This window comes from Achroia grisella, unplaced genomic scaffold (assembly GCF_030625045.1).
Source record: "Achroia grisella isolate CSIRO2021 unplaced genomic scaffold, CSIRO_AGI_Agris_v1 utg784, whole genome shotgun sequence".
Taxonomy (NCBI): Eukaryota; Metazoa; Arthropoda; class Insecta; order Lepidoptera; family Pyralidae; genus Achroia; species Achroia grisella.
In genome coordinates, this window is record NW_026713024.1 from 1,537,919 (window position 1) to 1,562,977 (window position 25,059).

Consider the following 25,059-nt stretch of genomic DNA (forward strand, 5'->3'; position numbering starts at 1 on the left):
TAGGGGGCGAGTGCAGGTGACACTTCAAAGCAGCGAAAGGACTTATGGAGCGGCCAACCCAACTCCCGCCTGACGATACGACTTCAGTCTGAGGACACCGCTAGGGGTTCGAACCTCGGCTCAGGTCGCCGTAATTTCGAACCCCGTTTAAATTAGACATGTGATCGATAGGAGGGGAAACACTACTGGGCTCTATGCCCCTTTTTATATGTATATATATTACTAACTGACCCCGCAAACTTTGTTTTGCCATATAAAATACAATCGCTATTAAATTATGGGAGTTAGAAACTTTAGGGTTGTCTGTATTTTTTAATGCCACATTGTAAAAGAGACAAAATTATTGTCCAAAAAATATAAAATACATGTTAGTGGACAACCCTTATCGCTTGGGGTATGAAAAATAGATAGTATATGTATACCAACATACAGTGTATATTATATATTGTTATTATTCTTCTTTTATCTGTCTTTATTTCGATACATTACCTCGGTGGTCTAGCGGTCTAGCACACTGCTTTACGTCAGATGGATTCCTCGCACGGCACAAATATTTGTATTCATGAGTAGGATTGTTTGTGTCAGTCTGGGTGTTTTCTATGTATATTATGTATGTATTTACAAAAAAAATCTATGTACTTGTATCAGTTGTTTAGTACCCATAACACAAGCTTTAGCTAGCTTAACTTGGGTATAGATGGCGCTGTGTGAAATATCCTAAGATTTTTTTTTATTTTATTATAAATTTTTGTGGTAAGAATGAAATAAATGAAAAAAAAACATATAATATACAATTCATTAAAAAAATTGTCTTTCCATAAATACATTTATGAACCTGACCATGAAAACAGTTTCTGAACTACAACTAAACTTGTGTTACTTCTGGTGCAATAAAGAGTAAATAATAAATAATCGTTTAATGTAACAACATAACAGGATATCACGGCGTAACAGATATTTTATTAGCACCATCAATATCAATCGGCTTAATCGATAAAGTGTCAGTTCAGGAATCGAATGAAAAAATTAATCGAGAGAAGCAAATATTTTCGTTGGAAAAATAGAATGCTTTCATAACAACAGAGCACTCATTTGTCAATCAGTGTCGCGTGTGAGTAATGATGCTGGGATGATCACCATAGAGTATTCTATAAACAATTAAATATATTTATATACCTTTTTTAGGTAAATGGAAGTGCAATCTGACGCGCTCACGTAATGTTCGCCTATAGAAATAGAAATGGAACTTTTATACAAATAAACTTGATAGTCATATTTTGATTCTACCACTCATTCGGTATGCAGATTCATTACAAGAAGAACGAGCAAGAAACTTGTGTGTTGCTCTTTTTAATAGATGTTTTTTTTTATATAAATAATTACAGTATAACAAGTAAGAGGCATGCGACAATCAACATAGAAATCGCTACGCACTCATTATTAGTGTAATTAGATAATATTGTCAGGATTTAAAGTTCTCTATATTGAAAAAGGCGTTATTATTTTAAACAAGTTCGTTTTCTATTAAAATACACTAATGTTAGATATATCAACTCTATGTACTAGTAAAAGTATGTATTATAATAAAATAATAACTATACAGCATTAATTTAACTATGTCACTACCACAATTCACTTTAGCAATTAAAATACAACCAGCACATCCTGTGCTCAAAGACCGAATGCCGCGGCCTTTTTTTTTTTCGGACTACTCTAATGCATGCTGTTGGCCGTAGCTGGCCTTTACAGCTTCACCGGACGTTATGGGGCGAGTGCAGATGGCACTCCAAACCCGCGGAAGGACTTATGGAGCGGCTGAAGGCCAACTCCTGCCTGACGGATACGACTTTAGTCTGAGGGCACCACTAGGGGTTCGCACCTCGGCTCAGGCCGTCGTAATTTAGATCCCCGTTTGAATTGGACGGGGGATCGATCGGAGGGGCGCCCGGGGGCGCCGGTGTGGAGCGCCCGGGCGCGTGCAGGCGCCCGGTTGAATGCGCGATATTGAGTGTTTGAGGTCGTCGTCTTCGCCGGCGAGGACGGTGTCGTGTGTGTGTGTAAAAGTGTGGTCGGGGTGGAACGGGTGGAGGCCGCGGCCTACAAAAACCCTCCCTTTTATACAGAGAAGATATGAGTGGGGGTTATATGCAACTAGTTTAACGATACCGAGTAATAATGAAACTACCTTCTTTTAATATAAAATATCAGATTTTTCGACAATATCGATATGAACCCTAACACTAATGTGTCCACAACCTTAGCTTCTGTTAGTCTCTGCCAAAAGCAATTTATCAAATCCCTAATACTATGCATATGACGCCCCAATAATATAGGTATCTGTGGATTGGATTTCTCATCTTCAACGTAATAACAGGTGACTATTTATTTATTTATATAAACTTTATTAAATTGTGCAATAGTCGGACTTAATGTTTTTTTTTTTTTGATGATAATGGAATGGTGCTCCCGCCTGCGCTAACGGTTTACGCTGGCGGGGCACCAATGGAAGATGATAAGATGAGCTTGAAGTCAGGTCAGTTAGCCCATCGTGACAAGCTCACCAAAAATTTGTCATGACGGTTTCCAGGGGGAACCGCGTGGAGGTCGACCTGACATGGTACATTGCTAGCAATGGGGTTATCAATCCACATTACCAACAATCACCTTTCCCCCGGCTTGATGTTATTAGCACAGTTAACATAATATTATATCCTATTAGTGGTCGAAATCATTCCGAACTGACGGTAGATTTGACATTTCATAAGAGTCTGTAATAGACCTGCATAGAGATATTTTGTTTTTTTTTACATTGAGGACTCTCTACCAGCTTACCGTAGGGTTGGAGTGCAGAGATACTGGAAGGCGGTTTAGTTAAAAAAATTATATAATGTATTAAATAATTATGTACCTACTAGCTGTCCCGGCAAACGTTGTTTTGCCATATAAATTAATAACGCTATAAAAAAATAGGGGTTGATGATAGAAGGGTGAAAATTTAGGATTGTATGTTGTATCATAAAAAAATAGAAACTAAAAATTTTTTCTAAAAAATAAAAAAAAAATTTAGAGATGGATTACCCCTAACATTTAGTGGGATGAAAAATAGATGTTGGCCGATTCTCAGACCTACTCAATACGCTCACAAAATTTCATGAGAATCGGTCAAGCCGTTTCGGAGCAGTATGGGAACGAGAACTGTGACACGAAAATTTTATATATAAGATAATGTATAAATATACATACTAAGATACATTGAACTTTTTTTTAATAAAAGAGTAGGTGTTATTTAAATATTTCTATTAATGTGTTTGTTTTCTATATTTCCATCACCGGATTTTGTCATATAAATTAACTCATTTCCTTTTTGTCCCGGTCTGATTTGAATTCACGACCTTTAGGGGCTAATCAGGAGTACCAGGCCCCGGCTCAATATCACACCTTTTTGGAATTCTTTAAATAAAGAAGAATAAATTAATAAATTAATAACCCTGGACAATTAACACAGCATCAGCTAACCCCACGGTAAGCAGAGCTTGTGTTATGGGTACTAAACAACTGATATAAATACTTAGATTTTTTTTGTAAATACATACATAATATACATAGAAAATATCCAGACCTATACAAACAAACATAGGTATGAATACAAATGTTTGCACTATGCGAGGAATCGAACTTGCGACCATCAGAAGTAAAACGATATGCTTAACCGCTAGACCACCGAGGCCGTCAGAATATAGTTGTATATGTTCTATTCAAAATGTTCATATATTACAAACCTTCGGTTAATGTTTTAGGCGTTCAATTAAATTTATAATTATTCTAATGACGAAATACGTCTCGCATCCATAAAACTTAATGTCATACATACTTTACATTGATTAAAATCGTCTCGTACAAGTCAGGGGTACTCAACGCACGAAATGGAGTAATTAACCGTTGATACATGCATGCGAAGTCGGGATTAATTAAATTAATAAACACGTTATATCGAGTGTGACAATTTGCTTCTCTCGGCTTAATGTCGTTAAGGAGGACTGCCGTTCGCGACGCCTGCCGTCTACAATAGAGTAACCAACCGTCCTGTTTTCCTAGGACATGTACATTGGGCGTAGCCACGGTGGGAGAGCCCTGGCTTTGACCTGTAAGATCCATTCGTTAAGCACGTGATCTTCTTAGCATTTTTTAACCCCCTTTTCCCCCTTGGTGAGATGTAGTAAGGTTTACGACAACCCCCGCACTTCCCAACATCACGTGTATTTTTAGTGCTTACAAAGAATCTTTTTTTTTTATGTACTACAATCTGTCACAATTGAACATTAAGTAGTATATTTGTTGGGTTATATAGTCATGACTGGCTCGGTATGTGTTACACACATCCTACTTTACTGTACATATACACTGTTTATTTGATAAGGTCCTGAGGCATTTTGCGTTTTAGTCAGCGACTAGATTGGCTCACTTTCATAAGTGTCTTTGCCAGGCGGTTGTTATGACTTTTCATTCTTTCATCTTATGATTTGTTTTGTTTTAAAATCTCTTGTTTGACAGTGTCTATCTCCAGATCATGATGCAGCTGTGACGTACCAAGGTGCATTGGTTATCATCCTTAACATTTTGTTCTGGAATCTTTGTATGATATCTATGTTGGAATAGAATAGAATAGAATAGAAAATCATTTATTCAAATAAACTTATATTGAAGCACTTTTGAATAGTCATAACATTTTTTTTTAATCTACCGCTCATTCGGAATGCTGTCTCATCACAAGAAGAACAAGAAAGAAACTTGTGTGTTGCTCTTTTAAATAATTTATTCTTACTTACAATTTAAGTTTAAGTGTGTGAATACAAACCACCGATTAGCACTAATTCAATGAAATAATAAAATAGAAAAAACATTCAATATACAACAACTGGTTAAACAATTAATAAGAGAAAATAAGTCATAGTGATTAGATTAGACCAGTCCACACAAGCAGCATCCGTTCACGAATATGACGGATGAGCCAGCCACCACTGCGCTCGACCATATTTTAGGGAGCCCAATGACCCGGCCCACCACGCCGCCACAAGTCTGGACATTTTAGTGAGCATGACTACTCAAAACTTGGAGTGAGAGGCTGTCCCCCATAATTGGATGCCATAATAATTTTTTTAGAATATTATCTTTAAATAAAAGAAATGAAATTAAGAAACTTGACTAGCGTTACGACCTTCTCTAATGGCGATCAAATTCCGACCGTTATTGAGTTTGCACCAATCTTGCAATTAAATCCATCAAGTAGTGAAATGAACTTCAGCAAAAGAACATTTAAATTATTAAATATGGACTTAATAGTTTACATTACTAACAATCCTATTCCTTCTAATTTAACTAATGCAACTCTATTACTGCGTCCTGTTCTTAAACTAAGTAGTAGTAAGTATACTAAATCCATAGGTCGCTGGTTCAGATCCGGCTCGAAGGACCAATGTTCGGGTTGTTCATTCGTTCATTCATCGCAGCCCGGAAGACGTCCACTGCTGGACATAGGCCTCCCCCAAAGATCTCCACGACGAACGGTCCTGCGCTGCTCGCATCCATCGCCTTCCAGCGATCTTGACCAGATCGTCGGTCCACCTTGCTGGAGGCCTTCCCACGCTGCGTCTTCCGGTCCGTGGTCGCCACTCGAGGACTTTACTCGTTCGGGTTGTACCAAAACTATAAAGATTCTGATAGGTAAAACTGATGAAACTGATAGAAACTTGATTAAAACTGTATATTGTATCTTAAAATATAACTGATTAATGATTGTAATGAGCACGCGCGGCGTCCCTGATGACCGAATGTGAACTGATTATAAATGAAATGTGAAATGTAAAATAAAATGTTAATGCTGCGAAATAATGTACGATGCTAGCTCGTACACCTGGTACTTCCAACTTAAAATCCTGGTTTTTTACATTGCAGTTGGTAACCCTAGTCTACGGTGACTTTTAACTGGATATCGTATAAGTAATTCGATTACAGTTCGGGACACTGAGAAGAGATTATAGCCTCTTAGCAGTTTGACCTGTCGGTAGAAGTTAACAGCCATTTGTTTTACAAATTTACGTTTTATTGGATCTTAGGAAATTTTGTTTGTTTAATACTACTAGCTTACCCTGACTACTGGTCTGGTCAAGATCGCTGGAAGGCATTGGATGCGAGCAGCGCAGGACCGATCGTCGTGGAGATCTTTGGGGGAGGCCTATGTCCAGCAGTGGACGTCTACCGGGCTGCGATGATGATGATGACCCTGACTACCTCTGCTTGCAATCCAATCTAGCAGACAGATATATCTTTGACAGTTCTGTATATATATACCCAATCCGAACACGAACGAACCCGCGACCAACGGAAGTAAAGCTGTGTGCTGAACTGAAACGGCTAACCGGAATTATAGTTATTAGGAATACTATATGTATATGTATGTATGTATATAATCAACTCTTTAAGATGCAGCTATTACATAATATTTATATGACGGCCTCGGTGGTCTAGCGGTTTAGTTCCGCTATACTTCCGATGGTCGCGGGTTCGATTCCTCGCACGGTGCAAACATTTGTATTCATAAGTACGATTGTTTATATCGGTCTAGGTGTTATATACATATATGTGTGTATTCACAAAATAATTCTAAGTATTTATATTAATTATCTAGTACCCATAACACAAGCTCTGCTTACCGTGGCACTAGATGGAGCTGTGTTAATTGTCCAGGAGTTATCAATTGCCTTGTGGATTGAGGGATTGTTTATTATTATTTATTTAAATATATATATATATATTCATACTCACAAACTTACGCATTTCTTTATGAACGTTCTTGTATATTTAGTTAACATACGCCCATTGTTATCCAAATGTTACCTTTAAAGAGATTATATTATATAAAATTTAAAAGGTAATTGAACACTAATTAATTGTAATAAGATCGTATCAAAGTCTCAATTAATTATGTTTTTAGACTAGCTGTACCCGCGAATTCGCCCGCGCGGAATTTAACTTTATTTTTCTAAAATAAAAGAAACTTTCTAAAATAAAAGTAGTCTAAGTTACTCCTTATTACATCAGCTACCTACTAATAAAAGTCCTGTCAAAATCGGTCCAGCCATTTCAGAGATTAGCCAGAACACACAGACAAATAGACAGTCAGACAAAAATTGTAAAAAATGTTATTTTGGTGTATGTACCGTATTTATATTCATATGCATGTAAAAAACTGTTATTTCAGTATTACAAACAGGCGCTCCAATTTTATTTATATCTTTTTTTGGCAGGTAGCTGATGTAATAAGGAGTAACTTAGGCTACTTCTATTTTAGGAAAGTAAAGTTAAATTCCACATGGACGAGGTCGCTGATACAGCTAGTTACATATATAAACAGTATACACTTATATAAATATAAAAACATGCAACAAATAGATACACAACACAAAATAATGCAACCAGCAAGTAACTGATACTCTCTTAAAATATCATCCCACGTTATAAGTCCAATATATAGCAATGGACCTTTTATTCCACTGTTCATTTGAGGTCTTTTTATTCGATAGCACGCGCTCCCATTGTGGCCAGTAAAAGTAGGCTCGGAAACTACCTCTCACGTACGCTACTCAGAGGAAAGTGTACCCAGTACGCACGTGTACATATTATACATATATGACGGGGCCGGTGGTCTAGCGGTTTAGCACATCGTCTTACTTCCGATTGTCGCGGGTTCGATTCCTCGCACGGTGCAAATATTTGTATTCATGATTGTTTGTATCGGTCTGGGTGTTTTCTATGTATGTTATGTATGTATTTATAAAAAAAAAACTAGTTATGTCGAACCCATAATCCGAGCTCTGCTAACCGTGGGACTAGGTGGCGCTGTCTTAATTATTCAGGGTTATTTATTATTATTATTATATAGGATACAACTGATATAAAAAGTTCCACACTAGTCAGATTATCATTAAACGACGACGACCTCGGTAGTCCAGCGGTTTAACACACCGCTTTACTTCTGATAGTCACGGGTTCGATTCCTCGCAAACGTTTGAAACATTTGTATTCAGGAGTATGATTGTTTGTATCGGTCTGGGTGTTTTCTATGTATTTACAAAACAAATATATCTATGTATGTATATCAGTTGTTTAGTACCCATTATACAAGCTCTGCGTAACTTAGGACTAGATGGCGCTGTGTGAATTGTCCAATGATATTACTATTATGTTATGTTATTATGTATATGTATGTGTATGTATGTATGTATGTATATATATATATATATTTAGTGTATTTTCTGTATATATTATTGTCTATATATGTCATTGTAACGCGTATTATTTATTGTACCTATTTCCACCACTGCGCAATTCCTCTCAGTAACTCAAAGGTTGACTGGAAGAAATCCCTCTTCTGGGATACTACATATACAATAGTACTTTCTCCAATATATACATATATATGTATATATATGTACTAACAAATTATGGAATAATTTCTCATATCATAACAGAAAATTTTAGTATTGCAGTTATTAATATATTCGAGTTATAGTTGAGTCGTATTATTTGAGAATGTTCTACAATAGTACTTTCTCCAATATATACATACATATGTATATATATGTACTAACAAATTATGGAATAATTTCTCATATCCTACATAACAGAAAATTTTAGTATTACAGTTATTAATATATTCGGGTTATTGTTGAGTCGTTATTCGAGAATATTCTACAACAGTACTTTCCCCAATACATACATAGATATGTGTATGTACTACCAAATTATGAAATAATTTCTCATATGCTACATAACAGAAAATTATAGTGTTACAGTTATTAATATATTCGGGATAATGTTGAGTCGTTATTCGAGAATGTTCTACAACAGTACTTTCCCCCGATACATACATATATGTACCTATATACTATCAAATTATCGGTGCAATTCAAAATTTATTGGATGTCACGCAGCTTTCTAAACAATAAATTCCAATTATATTGAAAGTCAATTATTTAGAACACCTTGTATCTCCATCCATTTACAAGGAAACCCATACATTTTCCTCTCGTTGATTGACAAATAGGTGACAGTTTGCGAGTACCACATTTTCCTTATAACCGACTTCTTTATCCTATGGTTTTGCGTCTATGAATTAGAAAAGATAGATCGGGTAAAAAAGGAAATTGTCAGTCGTAGTCGTTTCAGTGCCTATATGTATGCAGAAAATATTAATTTTATGTTTATTTTTAACTAGCTATACCCGTGACTTCGTCCGCGAGGATATTAACTTTATTTTTCTAAAATAAAAGAAATTTTCAGTATATAATACATCAGCTACCTACCAAAAAGAGTCCCCTCAAAATCGGTCCAGCCATTTCAGAGATTAGCCGGAACAAACAGGCAGACAAAAATTGTAAAAAATGTTATTTTGGTGTATGTACCGTATTTATATTCATATGCATGCAGTAAAAAACGGTTATTTCAATATTACCAATAGACACTCCAATTTTATTTATATGTATATGGTATTTATATGTATAGATTATCTATATACATGTTAAATGAAGCTTAATTATATATACATTTTATTTTATTATATCTTTTTTTTAATTTGTTTTTACATATATTGTACTGAAAAGCACTGATTAAAAAAATGTTGTAGTCAATTTTGTTTAAAAAAACTAACAAAAATAAACATTATTTCACAGTAATTATTCTTGTGAGTTTTTTTCCAATGCCTTCAGTTCTTTCGCTTCGAAATACTATTAGAGTTGTATTGTTTTTTAACGTGTTGTTCCGGTAAATGAACTTGCTGACACAGTACTTGATGGATGGTAATGACCTGCAGGACTATACATATATAATATACAGTCTCTGCGCTAGTACTTTTCTTTTTACTGGTAGACAATCTTTAGGGTTCTCTCTAGGTAAAAAAAAATCGTACCATAAAAAAACGTCAATATCAAAAACTTTTAGTGAGTAGAAGTCTAACAGAAGCTAGGTAAGTCTACCTGAGATGCCTCGTAGGGTTGCAGGCGGGTACTGTTAGCCTCCTAATCACTAAAAACTCCAAGATGCCATTTTGTAGATAAGCTAGCGTTTGCCCGCGGCTTCGCTCGCGTTAATTTATCCCCTTAGGGGTGAAATTTATCAAAATCCTTTCTTAGGGGATGCCTACGTTATAGTAGCTTTATGCAAGCAAAGTCTCAGTCTGATCAGTTTAAAACTGACAAAGTTTCATACAAACTATCATCCCCTATTTTATCCCCTTGGGGGTAGAATTTATCAAAATCCTTTCTCAGCAGATGCCTACGCCATAACATCTACCTGCATACCAAATTTCAGCCCGATCCGACCAGTGGTTTGGGCTGTGCGTTGATAGATCACTAATGTCAGTCACCTTTAGCAAAGGTGGTAGGTATTATATTATATTAAATTAATTAAATATTGAAGGTATGTAGTTAAATAAAATCTGTATGGTAATTTGTATCTTGTATCTGTACAAAATATGTAAATAAAATAATTATGTTCAATTAGTGGTCCACCCAAGTCGTGGAACTAGCTCAGGGGGGTGGATCATGATCATGACCCCCCGTATCCGCCGTTGTTTCTAATATCTATGTATGTAATACCACAGATAACATAATATTACAGTAATACTATGCTTTAGGAGATCACGTTAAACCTACATTCACGCTACAAAGGATATTAAATCAACATGTAGACACGCTTTTGATTCTCAAATGATATCTCTACAGGTTTTGCTTTTGAATTGGCATTGCTTTGTATTCAGAGTATTACGTAACAGTACTGTTACAGTGGATATGATCCTCATTAAATATTATATTTGATACTAGCTTATGACTTCTAACTATAACTATGGAAGATGGGCCGGGTGCTGGTATGGGATGCAACCTGTTCAGACACGCTGGCCCCATCCCATTTACATGGAACCAACAACAGAGCTGGTGCGGCGTGTGAAGCGGCTGAAAAAACCAAAGCATATAAATACAGGGGACTAAATTCCGTATATGATTTTGTCCCATTCGGTGTCGAGACCCTTGGTCCGTGGGGTCCTAGCGCTATAAGACTTTTCAAAGAAATAACGAAAAGGTTAGTCGACATCACAGAAGACCGAAGAGCTGGCAGCTACCTCGGACAAAGAATTAGTCTAGTTATTCAAAGAGGGAACGCTGCCAGTATCTATTATACATATAAACCTTCCTCTAGAATCACTCTATCTATTAAAAAAACCGCTACAAAATCCGTTACGTAGTTTTAAAGATTTAAGTATACATAGGGACAGACAGCGAGAGCGATTTCGTTTTATACTAGGTAATGATGATATCGCTATTAAAAAATAGGTACTGGTGATAGAAAGGTGAAAATTTAGGGTTGTTTAACTTTGCCTAAAGGGACCCCTTTTAATAATATATTTTAGTCATTGTATTATATTTTTTTAATTTTAGGTTGTAGTAGTACAATTAAGTTATGTAAATACTATAACTTCTTAAAAGGCCGACAACGCACTTGCAATTCCTCTGGTGTTGCGGATGCTTACGGGCAGCGGTAATCACTTACCATCAGGTGAACTAGTTTTGCACCTGTGATATAAAAAACGTGTTACCCGCGACTTAGTCCGCGTGGAATTTAACTATTTTTCATTAAAATTAAGCATTAATTAATTAAAAAGTACCTTAAGTTACCCCTTTATGATAATATCTATCTGTGAGTCAAAATCGGTCTAGCCGTTTCAGAGATTAGAATTTCATACATTAAAAAACAATCTATGTATTTTTATTAGTTATCTAGTATTCATAACTCAAGCTTTAGTTAGCTTAACTTGGGTCTAGATGGCGCTGTGTGAATTGTCCTGAGATTATTATTATATCAAGTAATTACTCTAGCGCTAGCAATGTAACAAGTCAGCTTGAACTCTATGCGGTTCCCCCTGGAAACCATCATGATAAATTCCTGGTGAATTTTTCACCATCAGCTATAACTAACCTTATGCTAGGTCGTAGTTTTCATACATTTCAAATAAAAATTGGAAAGTTACAACAATTATTTAGAGAGCAACACGCAAGTTTCTTGCTTGTTCTTCTCGTGATGAGACAGCTTTCCGAATGAGCTGTGGATTAAAAAAATAAGGATGACTATTCAAAAATACTACCAATATATTTTAAAAAACTGGCTTAAAAATAACATTCAATTGCGTTTCTTGCCAGTTCTTCTCAATTCGATCTATATACTGAACTGGACGGTAAGGAAAAAATTATAATATAAAAAATATGACTTTCATAAGCGGCTACAATGTCCTAAATGAATAAATAATTTTTGAATTTTGAATTCTACTTAAACGTACAAACATTTTGTATTCATGACTATGATTGTTTGTATCGCTCTGGGTGATTTATATGTATATGTGTGTATTTACAAGAAAAAATATTTATATCAGTTGTCTAGTAACCATAACACAAGGTCTGCTTACCGCTGAACTAGATGGCGCTGTGTTAATTGTCCAGGGTTATTTATTTGTTTAGTGCGCATGTATGAATGAATGAATCATGGACTACAGAAATACTTACAAGAAATGTAACTACAAAGCAACTGTTATAATTTTTAAATACGGCCATCTGTTGTACGTAACATTTGATATGTTTTCAGCAACAGATCACGTCGTTGACAGGTTTATGTGGTATGGGCGGCGCGGCGTGCCGGCGTGCTATGCTCTTTGTTTATGCCGCAAGTTATTGTTTCAAGTTATGTGTCCCTTACTTAGGGTTGCCAACAATCCTCCGTCTTGTTTTCCCCGGATTTGGTCTAATTTAAATAAAGAAAATTTTCTCACCTCTATCGCATCGCCTATAGGCCCAATTTAAATAAAGAAATTCTTCCCACCTCAATCGCATGGCCTATAGGCCCAATTTAAATAAAGAATTTCTTCCCACCTCAATCGCATCGCCTATAGGCCCAATTTAAATAAATAAATTCTTCCCACCTCAATCGCATGGCCTATAGGCCCAATTTAAATAAAGAAATTCTTCCCACCTCAATCGCATCGCCTATAGGCCCAATTTAAATAAAGAAATTCTTCCCACCTCAATCGCATGGCCTATAGGCCTAATTTAAATAAAGAATTTCTTCCCGCCTCAATCGCATGGCCTATAGGCCCAATTTAAATAAATAAATTCTTCTCACCTCAATCGCATGGCTTATAGGCCCAATTTAAATAAAGAAATTCTTCCCACCTCAATCGCATGGCCTATAGGCCTAATTTAAATAAAGAATTTCTTCCTACCTCAATCGCATGGCCTATAGGCCCAATTTAAATAAATAAATTCTTCCCACCTCAATCGCATGGCTTATAGGCCCAATTTAAATAAAAAAATTCTTCTCACCTCAACCGTAAGTAGGTATGCAGCCAAATAAAATTTTTGAAACTCTTAGGTATAGCGAAGAGATACCTCCAAGAGATGGCAACCCTACATATAGTTGATGTCAGCATTGGGCAATAGTTTAGTAGGTACGGCGATAGTAACATTCGTATTGACACGTGAATAATTAAAAGAGGAGATCGAGCGCGTCTTGGCCCAGTTATTTTATTATTTATTTATTTTATTTATAACACTTTGTTCTACCATGTTATTATACAAAAAAGTATTAATTTAAATAAACTAGTCCAAAAGACAGTTTTATCGCTTGGTAATCTCATAAATACAATCCTATGGTAGATGGTAAAGATATAAGAGAAAGAACAGTTAATAATTTACTGTACCAACATAATTAGAATATTGCGAGTTTAAATCTGGTGGACACAAAATAATAGCTTTATATTTGTGACTGAAACTCTGGTGATGGAAACGGTGATAACAAATCAAAATAAATCAAAGAAACAGCAAGAGCTTTTAGAGAGAGAAAAACAAATATTGTAGATATCACAAAGAAATCATTATCATCATTACATAATATAAAACAGAGTCGCTGTAGTTGTCTGTCCGTCACCATGTATGCTTAAATCTTTAAAACTACGCAACGGATTTTGAAACTGTTTATTTAATAGATAGAGTGATTTAAGAGGATGGTTTATATATATAAATAAATAATTTTACGTAGAATTTTTTATATGGCAACATTCTATATGTCTAGATAATATTATTTAATTCCATTGAAATCCAACGTTGTATAAATAAACATATTTGTCAAATGACCAATTGGCCAATATTGGATGCCGCAATATTAATAGCTTTACACTGAGCTCGCACGAGGCTCTTGGGACTACGAAATAGCACTATATGTCCTGGCTGGTTGTAGTATTAACTACAGCTTTCTAATACTAAATTATTAATGGGATATACACTTTAAGATATTATATACTAGCTACCCGTCCCAGCTTTGCACGGGTGTACATGTATTACACATATAAACCTACCTCTTGTACGCGGCCCTACCTATTGCAACGCTTTGCGATGCGTCCTACGTGAGAAGTATGTGATGCGAACGATTATGCGGAAATATTCTGCTGATTCAAGTATTCTATGCCTTAATTTTAATTTTTTTTAAATTAAATTCAAATTTGAATTCAATTTTTCGTTTGTTCATTTGTATATTTTATTTATATAACTTCAATGCTCAAAATACTAACGTAAAAGTACATATGGCGGACTTAACATCTTACGGCATTTTCTACCAGTCAACCACAGGTGCAGAGAAACTGTAGGCGGTGCAAATGTAAACAATAAGAAAAATAATAAATAATTTTAGTGCTGGTAATTTTGTTCATTTACAATTAAATGCCTAAATCAGGAAGTGTTTGCAACTTGATACTCACTGGTTGTTTAAAATTTGATTTGCAAGTTACCGGAGGCTAGTGCAAGAGCGAGGCCCCGGACGATTGCCCTGTTTTGTTCGTATTGTACTCTATATTTTTTGTGTTTATTTGTTTTTTTAGTTATTATTATTTTACTGTTTAATATTGTATTAGTTAATAATAAACCCACATATCTTAATACTTTAGTATAATTTGTGATCATGCATGTTGGGTTTACAAAAACATAGTAGATAGAAAATGTAAAATAATTATAAGTTTTCTAATTCTGTGTTTTTGATCCTAAATAAGTAAATAAAAAAAAATATATTTTTGATTCTCATATCAAGTGTATTGTAATTTTAAATGAGCATAAATATCTATTAGTTTCTGCTGAGATTTTGCTGTTTCAACGTCAAAAGTATTTATAATGCAGAATTTTTTGTTTTCACTCATGTTCAATATTGTATTACTTAATATTTTTTATCCTACTGTTAAATGAATTATTTGTAATTCTAAATATCGAGATATCTTTAAACCCTTTTTTTTAATTTGATGAGATCTCTTTTAGAGATAAGTCCTCCTTTGCAAACATAATTTATAACATGTATTTGAATATTATTTAAGAAGTGCAACAAAACATATATAAAATCCCTCTTAAGGACCCGTTTTCCCCGGAGAAGCTAAACGGGTACCGTGAGTCTCCGTGGGACATCTTGGAGTTTTTAGTGAGTACAAAAAACCCCAAGATGACCCTCACTCGTCGCCATAAGCCGGAGTTTGGGGATCGAGTGTCAGTCCACTACGATTCCCCATCTCTGCTAGTTCCCTAGTCTGGTTGCTCACTACTTCCCCCTTCTTCCTTGGTAAAGCCAGGGAAGAAGGGTGAAGCAGTGGGTTCCACACGGGCGCGCGGGGAATATATCTTTAAGTCTAATTTATATAAATAGCTTTCCCAGTCTACCGCGATGGTGGTGATCCATTTTAGCAGTAGGCTTCATATCTACTGGTTCCATAGAAGAACCCACTGCTCCCCTTTCTTCCCTGGTGAAGGCGCGCGGGGAAAATATTTTTAAACCTAATTTATATAAATATCTTTCTATGTCCACCGCGGCGCCGGTGGTCCATTTTAGCAGTGGGCCTATCTCTGCTGGTTCCCTAGTGGAATCTGTTGCGGGTAAATAATACGATGTTAAACTGACAATATGTACATAGAAATAATGATCTTATATACTAAATAAAAGTAGGAAAATGTAAGGTGGGGTGACACAGTTTAGATACAGCAGTGCCTAGTAGACAATATTGAATTTGTCTTATTATTTTATGTATCTAGGTGACTGTGTCCCATAGAATCCACTGCTTTCCCCTTCTTCCTGGTGAAGCCGCTCGGGGAAAATATCCTTACACCTAAATCGTTAACCCACCGCTTCCCCTTCTTCTCTGAAGAAGGCGCTTGGGGACAATATCTTTAAACCTAAACCTAATTTATGTAAATATCTTTACAGAATGCAACTGCAACGGCCACGCTCGTCGCTGTCGATTCAACATGGAGCTGTACAAGCTATCTGGTCGGGCCAGTGGCGGGGTGTGCCTCAAGTGCCGACACTACACCGCCGGCAGACACTGTCATTACTGCAGGGAGGGGTACTATAGGGACCCTACGAAACCGATCACTCACAAGAAGGCCTGCAAACGTAAGTACCTATACATTGGAATTAGTAGTTTGTATTCACACACTTCAACTTGAAAAGTAAAGTAACAATAAAATTATTTAAAAGAGCAACTCGCAAGTTTCCTATTCATTCTTTTTGTGATGTGCCAGCTTACGTACGTACGTATTTACAGACGTACGTAACCACTTACCTTCACAGCTTGTGTTTCTACAGTCAAATCTGGTAGGAGTCTGCTAGTGCAGATTTAGATACACATTTCAGTATAGAATCCACCGTAATTCTAGATATGTAGACCAAGATCTTCTAGAAGATTGTAGAGAGATTTTGCTAGTATACCTCTCGCTACCACTTCGACCTTATGCATTTCGTAAATTCATTTTATATTCATTAGATCGTAATATTTATTTGTTTTTATTGCACGGTGCTTATGTACATTTAGGTTGTTTCCTATGGTACAGTGAGCTCTGCCACTGGAGTTTTATGAACAAAATACTGTATATATACATGTGTATGTATATATGTCAACAACACTAGACTTCCTCTAAATGGACCATGAAATAAAACGCTCCCATCTCCCATACACGGCCCATAAACCGGGCACGACGTGTAAGTTTCAACTTACTGTTTATTTGATCGCATCTCTGTACAGGTGTAAAACTTTTTACGGCGCCCTTTATTTATTTTATCTGTACCCGGCGCCGGACCACGTATTTTTAACTTGGTAACACCGATATACCTGCTCACTTGGGTGTATCAATCAAGTCATAGTTGGCTTTACTATAGTAGATTCCATTTCTAATTATGTACCGTTTAGAAAAGCCAATAGGTCTTTTATAGGTATAAAAAAATACAATAGAATACCAAAGGATGTACTGGAATTACCCTTATATAAATTCAACACATCTGTTAAATCATATTTACTGAGCAAGGCTTAATCATTACCTACATAGTATAACAAAAAGATGTGTTTGCATTTACAAAAAAATCTTGTATTTATAAGAATTTATATTTTTAATCAAATGATTGTTATCACAAACCGCTCTCATTTCCCGCCAACGACCATTCACGGTCCTTACTTGGAAAAAGCAATATTGGAAAATGCGAAAAACAAAAAGAAAGAAAAACTAAAAGTCCGTTACCCTATAAAAGGCGTGCAGACATATAATCAACTGCGGTCCATTTCCCGGGGTGCGGATCACCCGGATAGTTTGCCCATAAAAACTGTCCCGGAATCGAGTGCAGCCGATCGGGACAAAATTGGCCCCTTGGGAGCCGCGCTATTTACACCGAACGTGTTTGCTGACTCCACGATTGAGAAACGACTATTTTCGACCAGACTTATAATAAGGTAGCGGAAGGGATAGAAAAACGGATCTGACCGAGACAATTAAAGTAAGAAGGAATAAAAAAAACCTTACGTATTGTGTAAAAAAAATTAGGTCTGATACTATAGAATAGTTAATGTCCTCATTGTCAAAATAACTGTAATAATGGGTATCTCCAATGATGGAAATTAATTATTACAATTAATTCACAGCGCCATCTAGTCCCAATTTAAATAGCTTTTATTACGGGTACTAGACACCTAACATAAATAGTTTTGTATTTGTAAATACATAATATACCTAGGAAACTCCCAGACCGAACAGCCAAACTCAAGAATACAAATGTTTGCGAGGATTCGAACCCGTGTCCATAAGGCGGTAGCCGAACAACGTTTTAATGTAATTTAAATATATCTTGTTCTTATAGTATAACGTCACTTCTATAGTTTACATTAAGTTATGTTTTGGTAAAATTAGATGAATCACATTATAACTATATACCGTTAAGTACATTAGAACAATTAGTTAAATTCACAATTAAAAATCAGTAGCTTATACAATGTATAAATAAATAAATTTATGAATAATTTAAATAATATGTCACACAATATCAAATACTTTGATCGATATGCTGACTCGCGTCCCGAATAATTGAGTTCGGGGTCTATCTGACCCGCGCGGTCGGTTGATAGGTTATGTCCGTGTCACGAATTGAAAGACTGACATTTATGGGTTGAATTGAGGATTGGATTTCGCTGAAGGATTTCGTTGAAAGTTTTAGGTACGTTCAAAAATAGAATATGGTTTATAGAGTGTATAATACACGACTAGGAGAAACTAACATGAACTAGTTATATATTTATATATACATAGAAATAGTATCACGGTAACTCAAGGAAGGGTTTTTAAAAAACATATATGTATATATATTTAATTAATTTCAAACCAAAGGAGTTACAATTTGTATTTCTAATAATGTATGTGGCAATATTAATATACATGCAGCCCACCTTCATGAAGGAGGACTACTGGCCGAAGGGTGTGGTATATCGGCGCTACCGTGGCACATTGCCGTCGTCAGTACCGTGACCAAACTATAATATATTGAATATTATTAATTATATAATATGAACTCATATGTATGTTAGTCTATAAGGTATTTATAATATGGGCCTAGTTGCCTGAAATAAATGAATATAAAATTAAATATTAAAGCTAATTATAGGTTTCATTTGATTAACATGTATAGTAACATTATATTGGCTTGCGCAAAAATAAAACTAAATATGTACTTAATGAAATGACTGAATGTGGAAGCAATACCTTTCGCATTAATATCGCTTTGATTGATCAAGCTTAATAAAGAAACAAAGTAAAAGTATAAAACTAAATTTCTAAACGAACAACGCGGTCTGAAAAAAAATTTGATCTGAAATATTTTTAAATTTATTTTTAAATTTCTACTTTGTTCCTTGACGATTATGGTTTAGTTTAATGTGTGTCATTTGCCACTATTTTTTGGTTTAACGACTAACCCTACTATAAATAAAAGAATAAATTTGTCTTTACATTTTAGAACAGTTTTATTTGTGTTAATATTTTTTTTAATACCGTATTCTAACTATATGCTAATATACTGTCCCTCTCTTTAGCATGCGACTGCCACCCGGTGGGAGCGAGTGGGAAGACCTGTAATCAAACGAGCGGACAGTGCCCTTGCAAGGACGGCGTCACCGGGACAACCTGCAACCGATGTGCTAAAGGCTTCCAGCAGTCCAGGAGTCACATAGCGCCGTGCATACGTAAGTACAGACAGACAATCAAGTTTAAAATTGTCATAGTTGTAAATTAACATATTTAAACAGTATTAAACAGTCCCATCTTAAATTGTTAATTGGCGCATTTTTTTTAATGGATGATAATGGAATAGTGCACTGCGTTAACGGTATACGCTGGTGGGGCACCACTGGAGGATGATAGGATGAGGTCAGGTTAGTTAGCCATCGTGGCCTGGTGTGACAAATTCACCAGGAATTTATCATGATGGTTTGAAGGTGGAACCGTGGAGATCAATGAAGTTGATTGTTGACTTCATTGATTAATCAAATGAATCAATGAAGTCAACAGTCCACATTAACCCAACAATAAACGGGAGAAACCCTTTCTGCCCGGTTTGACGGGTGCAAATATTGTAGGAATATCATTTTTTTTACATAGATTTTAGTGAGATTTTGCAGCGAAATTAAAAGGTATTAAACGGCCCACCCAACCTCAATTGTTAATTCATGGGTGCAATTATTATGGAAATCTTAATTTTGTATTTAAATTATATTTAAATTAAAATTTAATTTTATATTTTAATTATAGCCTATTTTTTCAGTGAGATTTAGCAGTGCAATTACAGGGTAAGAAGACGTGATATGTTAATCGTAAGACGATATATTTATATTTTTAAATCTACAAACGTTGTTTTGCCATATAAATTGAAATAACAATTAAAAACTAGGGGTTGGTAGAAGGGTGAAGTTTTTGGGTTGTAGGTATTTTTAATACCAGATAATAAAAAAAATTGTGGAATAAATGTAACAAAACTTTTGGGGTGAGCCATCCTTAACACTTAACGGTATAAAAATTTGTTACAAAACTATTCTCAGGTCTACTGAATATACATATAAAATTTCATCAAAATCGGTCAAGCCTTTTTGGAGGAGTATAAACACGAAACCTGTGACATGAGAACTTTATGTCTTATATATTTTTTTTAATATATTGTCATGTTTATGGCAGGTATACCACGCGTGGTGACAGCAGTGCAGGCAATGGAGGCAGTGGACGGCGAGCCGGGCCGCGGTAAGTAGTAAGTGGACCTTCATTGCACTCTCGCCTCACAACCTCACCGCTACCATCATTACGTTACCACCTCCCAAACACGCTACACTATATACTTATTTATTTCGGTCGGACCCTAGCTTACAACATATTATCTTAAGTTATAAGGAGAAATTATATTTTATATTGTTATAAATAAATTTCAAAACTGACAACTGAACTTGGCATCCATCACCTCGGTCGGTCAACCACGACCACGGTCTAGCACACTGCTTTACGACTGATGGTCGATTCCTCGCACGGCACAAACATTTGTATTCATGAGTATGATTGTTTGTATCGGTCTGGGTGTTTTCTATGTATAATATGTATGTATTTACAAAAAAAAATCTATGTATATGTATCAGTTATCTAGTACCCATAACACAAGCTTTAACTAGCTTAAGGGTCTAGATAGCGTTGTGTGAATTGTCCTGAGATTATTATATTATACTAGCTGTCCCGGCAAACGTTGTTTTGCCTTAAAATAAAAAAAAATTAGGGGTGGATTACCCCTAACATTTAGGGGGATGAAAAATAGATGTTGGCCGATTCTCAGACCTACTCAATACGCTCACAAAAATTCATGAGAATCGGTCAAGCCGTTTCGGAGGAGCATGGGAACGAAAACTGTGACACGAGAATTTTATATGTAAGATTACATTTAGATCTCACTTCTTTTGTCGTTGAAGTCAACAAGCAAAGCGTATTATCATAATATTGAACTTGGCTATCATTTCACATTGTTTGTGATGGGATTGATTGGGCTTATTTGAACAAAGACTTTTTCTGTTTCTAACAACTAGCTATGATCTATTAATTAAATTTCACACTTACATAAGTGTTTTGTTGATGAAACAATTAGAATAAAGGAATTACAAAATTTCAATTGAAAGTGCAAAAAGCGCCCAAATTTATTTCTATTTCTGTGGTCATATTACCAATGCGTGTTTGAGAGGTTGTGATAAAAGTGGCTGTAAGTATATCTAACAAAAATTTCAATATTTTTTTATTTTAAATCCATTAAATACTTACAGGCATTACATTGTTTTTTTATTATTTTGCACATTAGTTATAATAATAGCTCGAGAGGTTTCACAACGGTCACATTACAATTTTTTTTTGTATCAAATTCTGTACTTATAATTAAAAAAATACTTAAAACTATTACAGAACTAAATAGTTATATTAGTAGTATATTCCACAATTTTATAATATTTATTTGTATCAATGTTTGATTGACTTAGATTGGAACCTATAGAGATGACAATAGATCTATGTAGCTCGCAGTGCTACAGGTCCAAACGCCTAGCAAAAGCCTAAACGTCCCAATAAAAAAATACAAAAAGATGGTACCTACACAAATAAATACCTGGCAAAAAAACCGCCTAGCCGCGGTTTTTTAAATTAACTTTTTATTGACTACTTTTAGTAGCTTTAATATATCATAATAGTCTGTAATAGACCTACATCAATAAAGATATTTTGATATAGAAACTGTTATATGATAAAGAAGTAGGTTAAAAGGATATTTCTTTATAAAACGGTAAATATGAATTGACATATCATAAAGGTCCGTAATAGACCTACATCAATAAAAATATAGTTACTTGCTCGTTCTGCTTGTGATAAGACAGCTTTCCGAATGAGCGGTAGATTGATAGCAAAATGTGATGACTATTCAAAGATGCTTAAATGTAAGTTTATTTGAATAAATAATTTTCTATTCTATTCTATTTTCATTTTGAAACAGTAATCTAATAAAGAATAAAAAATCAAAAATAATTTATTCATGTAGGACATTTTAACCGCTTATGAACGTAAAATTTTTTACATTATAATTTTAATTTTTTCCCTACCGTCCATAATAAATAAGTTGAAAACAGCTATTTAATTTCAAAACGGTAAATATAAGCTAAATTAACTGCTATCGCGTCTATCGTGGTGTGACTGACACAATTACATTTTATATGTAAAACTGACGTGAAACAGGTGTCAACAAGTCACAGATGCAATCTAATTTCTCTATCTGCGAGTTGTGGAGCATCGTCTGGAGTTAACAGACCGACCGATAAATAAGATATCCATTTATATACAATCTAATTATAGGTTTGATGTACACAAACGTCTGCTCTAGCATTCCGCCGTTTAAACTAGATCTATTTGCTTTAGTAACTAGAATTAAAGTTTTATTAACTCGATTTAAAATGTCTGTCTGGATTGATATTAAATTGACAATTAGTCGTGTTTATTTGGGATAGTGAAGTATGTAATTTTTTTTTTTGGGTTGTTTGGTTTATTGTCAGATGTTTGTAGCGCCTGCACTGCGACCTACATAGATCTAAGGTAGGCAATACTATTCTACCTAACCTATATACATCGTTCTATAATCTGCTTTTATCTCAGAGACTTTGACATTACCTATATTACTAACATTTTGCGATTCTTAAATAATGTTCTGCATATGTAAGTACAGACGGATATGTTTTAAATAACATTTAAAATTGAAATTATCTACTAATGTGATATTTTAATATTATGCAGCAAAGAACCTAAAATTAAAAAATATAATATAATAACTAAAATATATTATTAATAGGAATCCCTTTAGGCAAGGTTCCGAAGCTAGATAAAATTGAAATAGTTATATTACTATAGTTATATATATAACACATTAACTGTGTTGTCAGCTTTTTGCGATTAATAAATAGTGTTGAGGAATCGAAAATAGATATTAATTACCGGTTTTTATAAGTTACTCTGATATAATATATGGGTGTTTATTTAAAACCCAATAACACGAAATTAATAAAGTATAAGTATTAGTAAATATAGAGTTCTAAATAAATAATAATGGTTATAAAGAAGTGGTTTTGAGATTATTTTCCTCGTAGTAAAATGTTCTATCTCTCTTTGCAATGTTAATATAAATTGTCAATTATATAAATGTAAGTTAATCACATCATTCTAGTATTTTGATTATTTTTATAGTTAATAGTTAAATGTTTTCTGTTTTCTCAAATTCTAGAATTAATAACGATCATTCTCTTTAATTCTTCAATAGATACTCGTAATGCTTATTCGATCATCACCATTTTAATTCTCATACAGTTTTGTTTTTTGTTTTAATTTATCAGTGCCGAATGGAAGGTTTTGTTATTTACAGTAAATCTAATACATTATGTCTTTAAATTGTTAATTCTATTCATCCTGTATCATCATAATTTAGTGTTATAAAAATCTTACTAATATTATAGATGTGGAAGTTTGTGATTATGGATGGATAGATGGATGTGTGGATGTTTAGTACTCATTCATGCAGAAACCACTGAACGGATTTTGATGAAATTTTACATAAATATAGCTTATATATCAGAATAACATATAGGCTATAAATATTTCGCAGATACAGCTAGTATACAATATTTCAACTACAGAAACGTATTGCAGAATATATTACATGTTTTTCTCACTTTTATTGTACTCTGCACAATAGTACAACAAAATTGAGAAATTGCAGAATGCATTACATATTTTTTTCTCAATTTTCTGAGAGTACAATAAAATTGAGAAAAATATCTTCACACTTGGCTATGTGCTACTAATTTATATGTAATATTTGTTTTGATTTTGTTAATTAACCGTTTTATACAACAGAATATCAAATTGAGTGCTTATTTTACAATATAGTTATATATTATACTGAAATGTTTATATAAAATTGTTGTATTTCGGTTTGACCGTTTCGTTTTGTGGTGTGCCCGCAGCGGATCAGTGCGGCCGGTGTCGCGCCGGCGCTCGCACGCTAAATCTCAACAAGTTCTGCAGCCGAGACTACGGTGGGTTTTTTTTTTTTTTTTATGGATGATAATGGAATGGTGCACCCGCCTGCGCTAACGGTGTACGCTGGCGGGCCACCAGTGGAGGATGATAAGATGAGCATGAGGTCAGGTCAGTTAGCCCATCGTGACAAATTCATCAAGAATTTATCACGATGGTTTCCAGGGGGAACCGCGTGGAGGTCGACCTGACATGGTACATTGCTAGCAATGAGATCATCAGTCCACATTACTAACAATCCCCTTTCCCCCCGACTACGGTGGGTACCACTATGTTTTTTATATAACTGTTATGACAAACAAGCTGACGGTCCACCTGATGGAAAATGGCAACCGTCACATGTGGCGAAATAACTTCTATTTCCTTAAATTCCTAAATTAATGAAGAATTTTTTTTATTAATATATTTCCAATTTGTATTTTATTTTATTAATGTTTTAAAATTTTACCTTTATGTTTATTACTCACATTAACAAATTTCCTAGTAATTTCTTCTTAAAATCCTATTTAATTTTCTTAAGTGAACA

The 25,059-nt window shown here is 34.7% G+C and overlaps 1 protein-coding gene across 2 annotated transcripts in view; it reads left to right on the plus strand.

Annotated features, from left to right (window-relative positions):
* The window catches only part of LOC131851546 (netrin-B-like), a 247,031-nt gene that overhangs the window by 216,357 nt on the left and 5,615 nt on the right, over positions 1–25,059 (plus strand). The window contains exons 2-5 of one of the 2 annotated variants that reach the window (XM_059202054.1): positions 16,333–16,521; positions 19,478–19,627; positions 20,613–20,675; positions 24,461–24,532. In XM_059202054.1, coding sequence (XP_059058037.1) covers positions 16,333–16,521; positions 19,478–19,627; positions 20,613–20,675; positions 24,461–24,532 — 474 coding nt within the window. Of the gene's footprint in view, positions 1–16,332; positions 16,522–19,477; positions 19,628–20,612; positions 20,683–24,460; positions 24,533–25,059 lie in introns of both variants that reach the window. The other variant, XM_059202055.1, reaches the window with a different exon arrangement.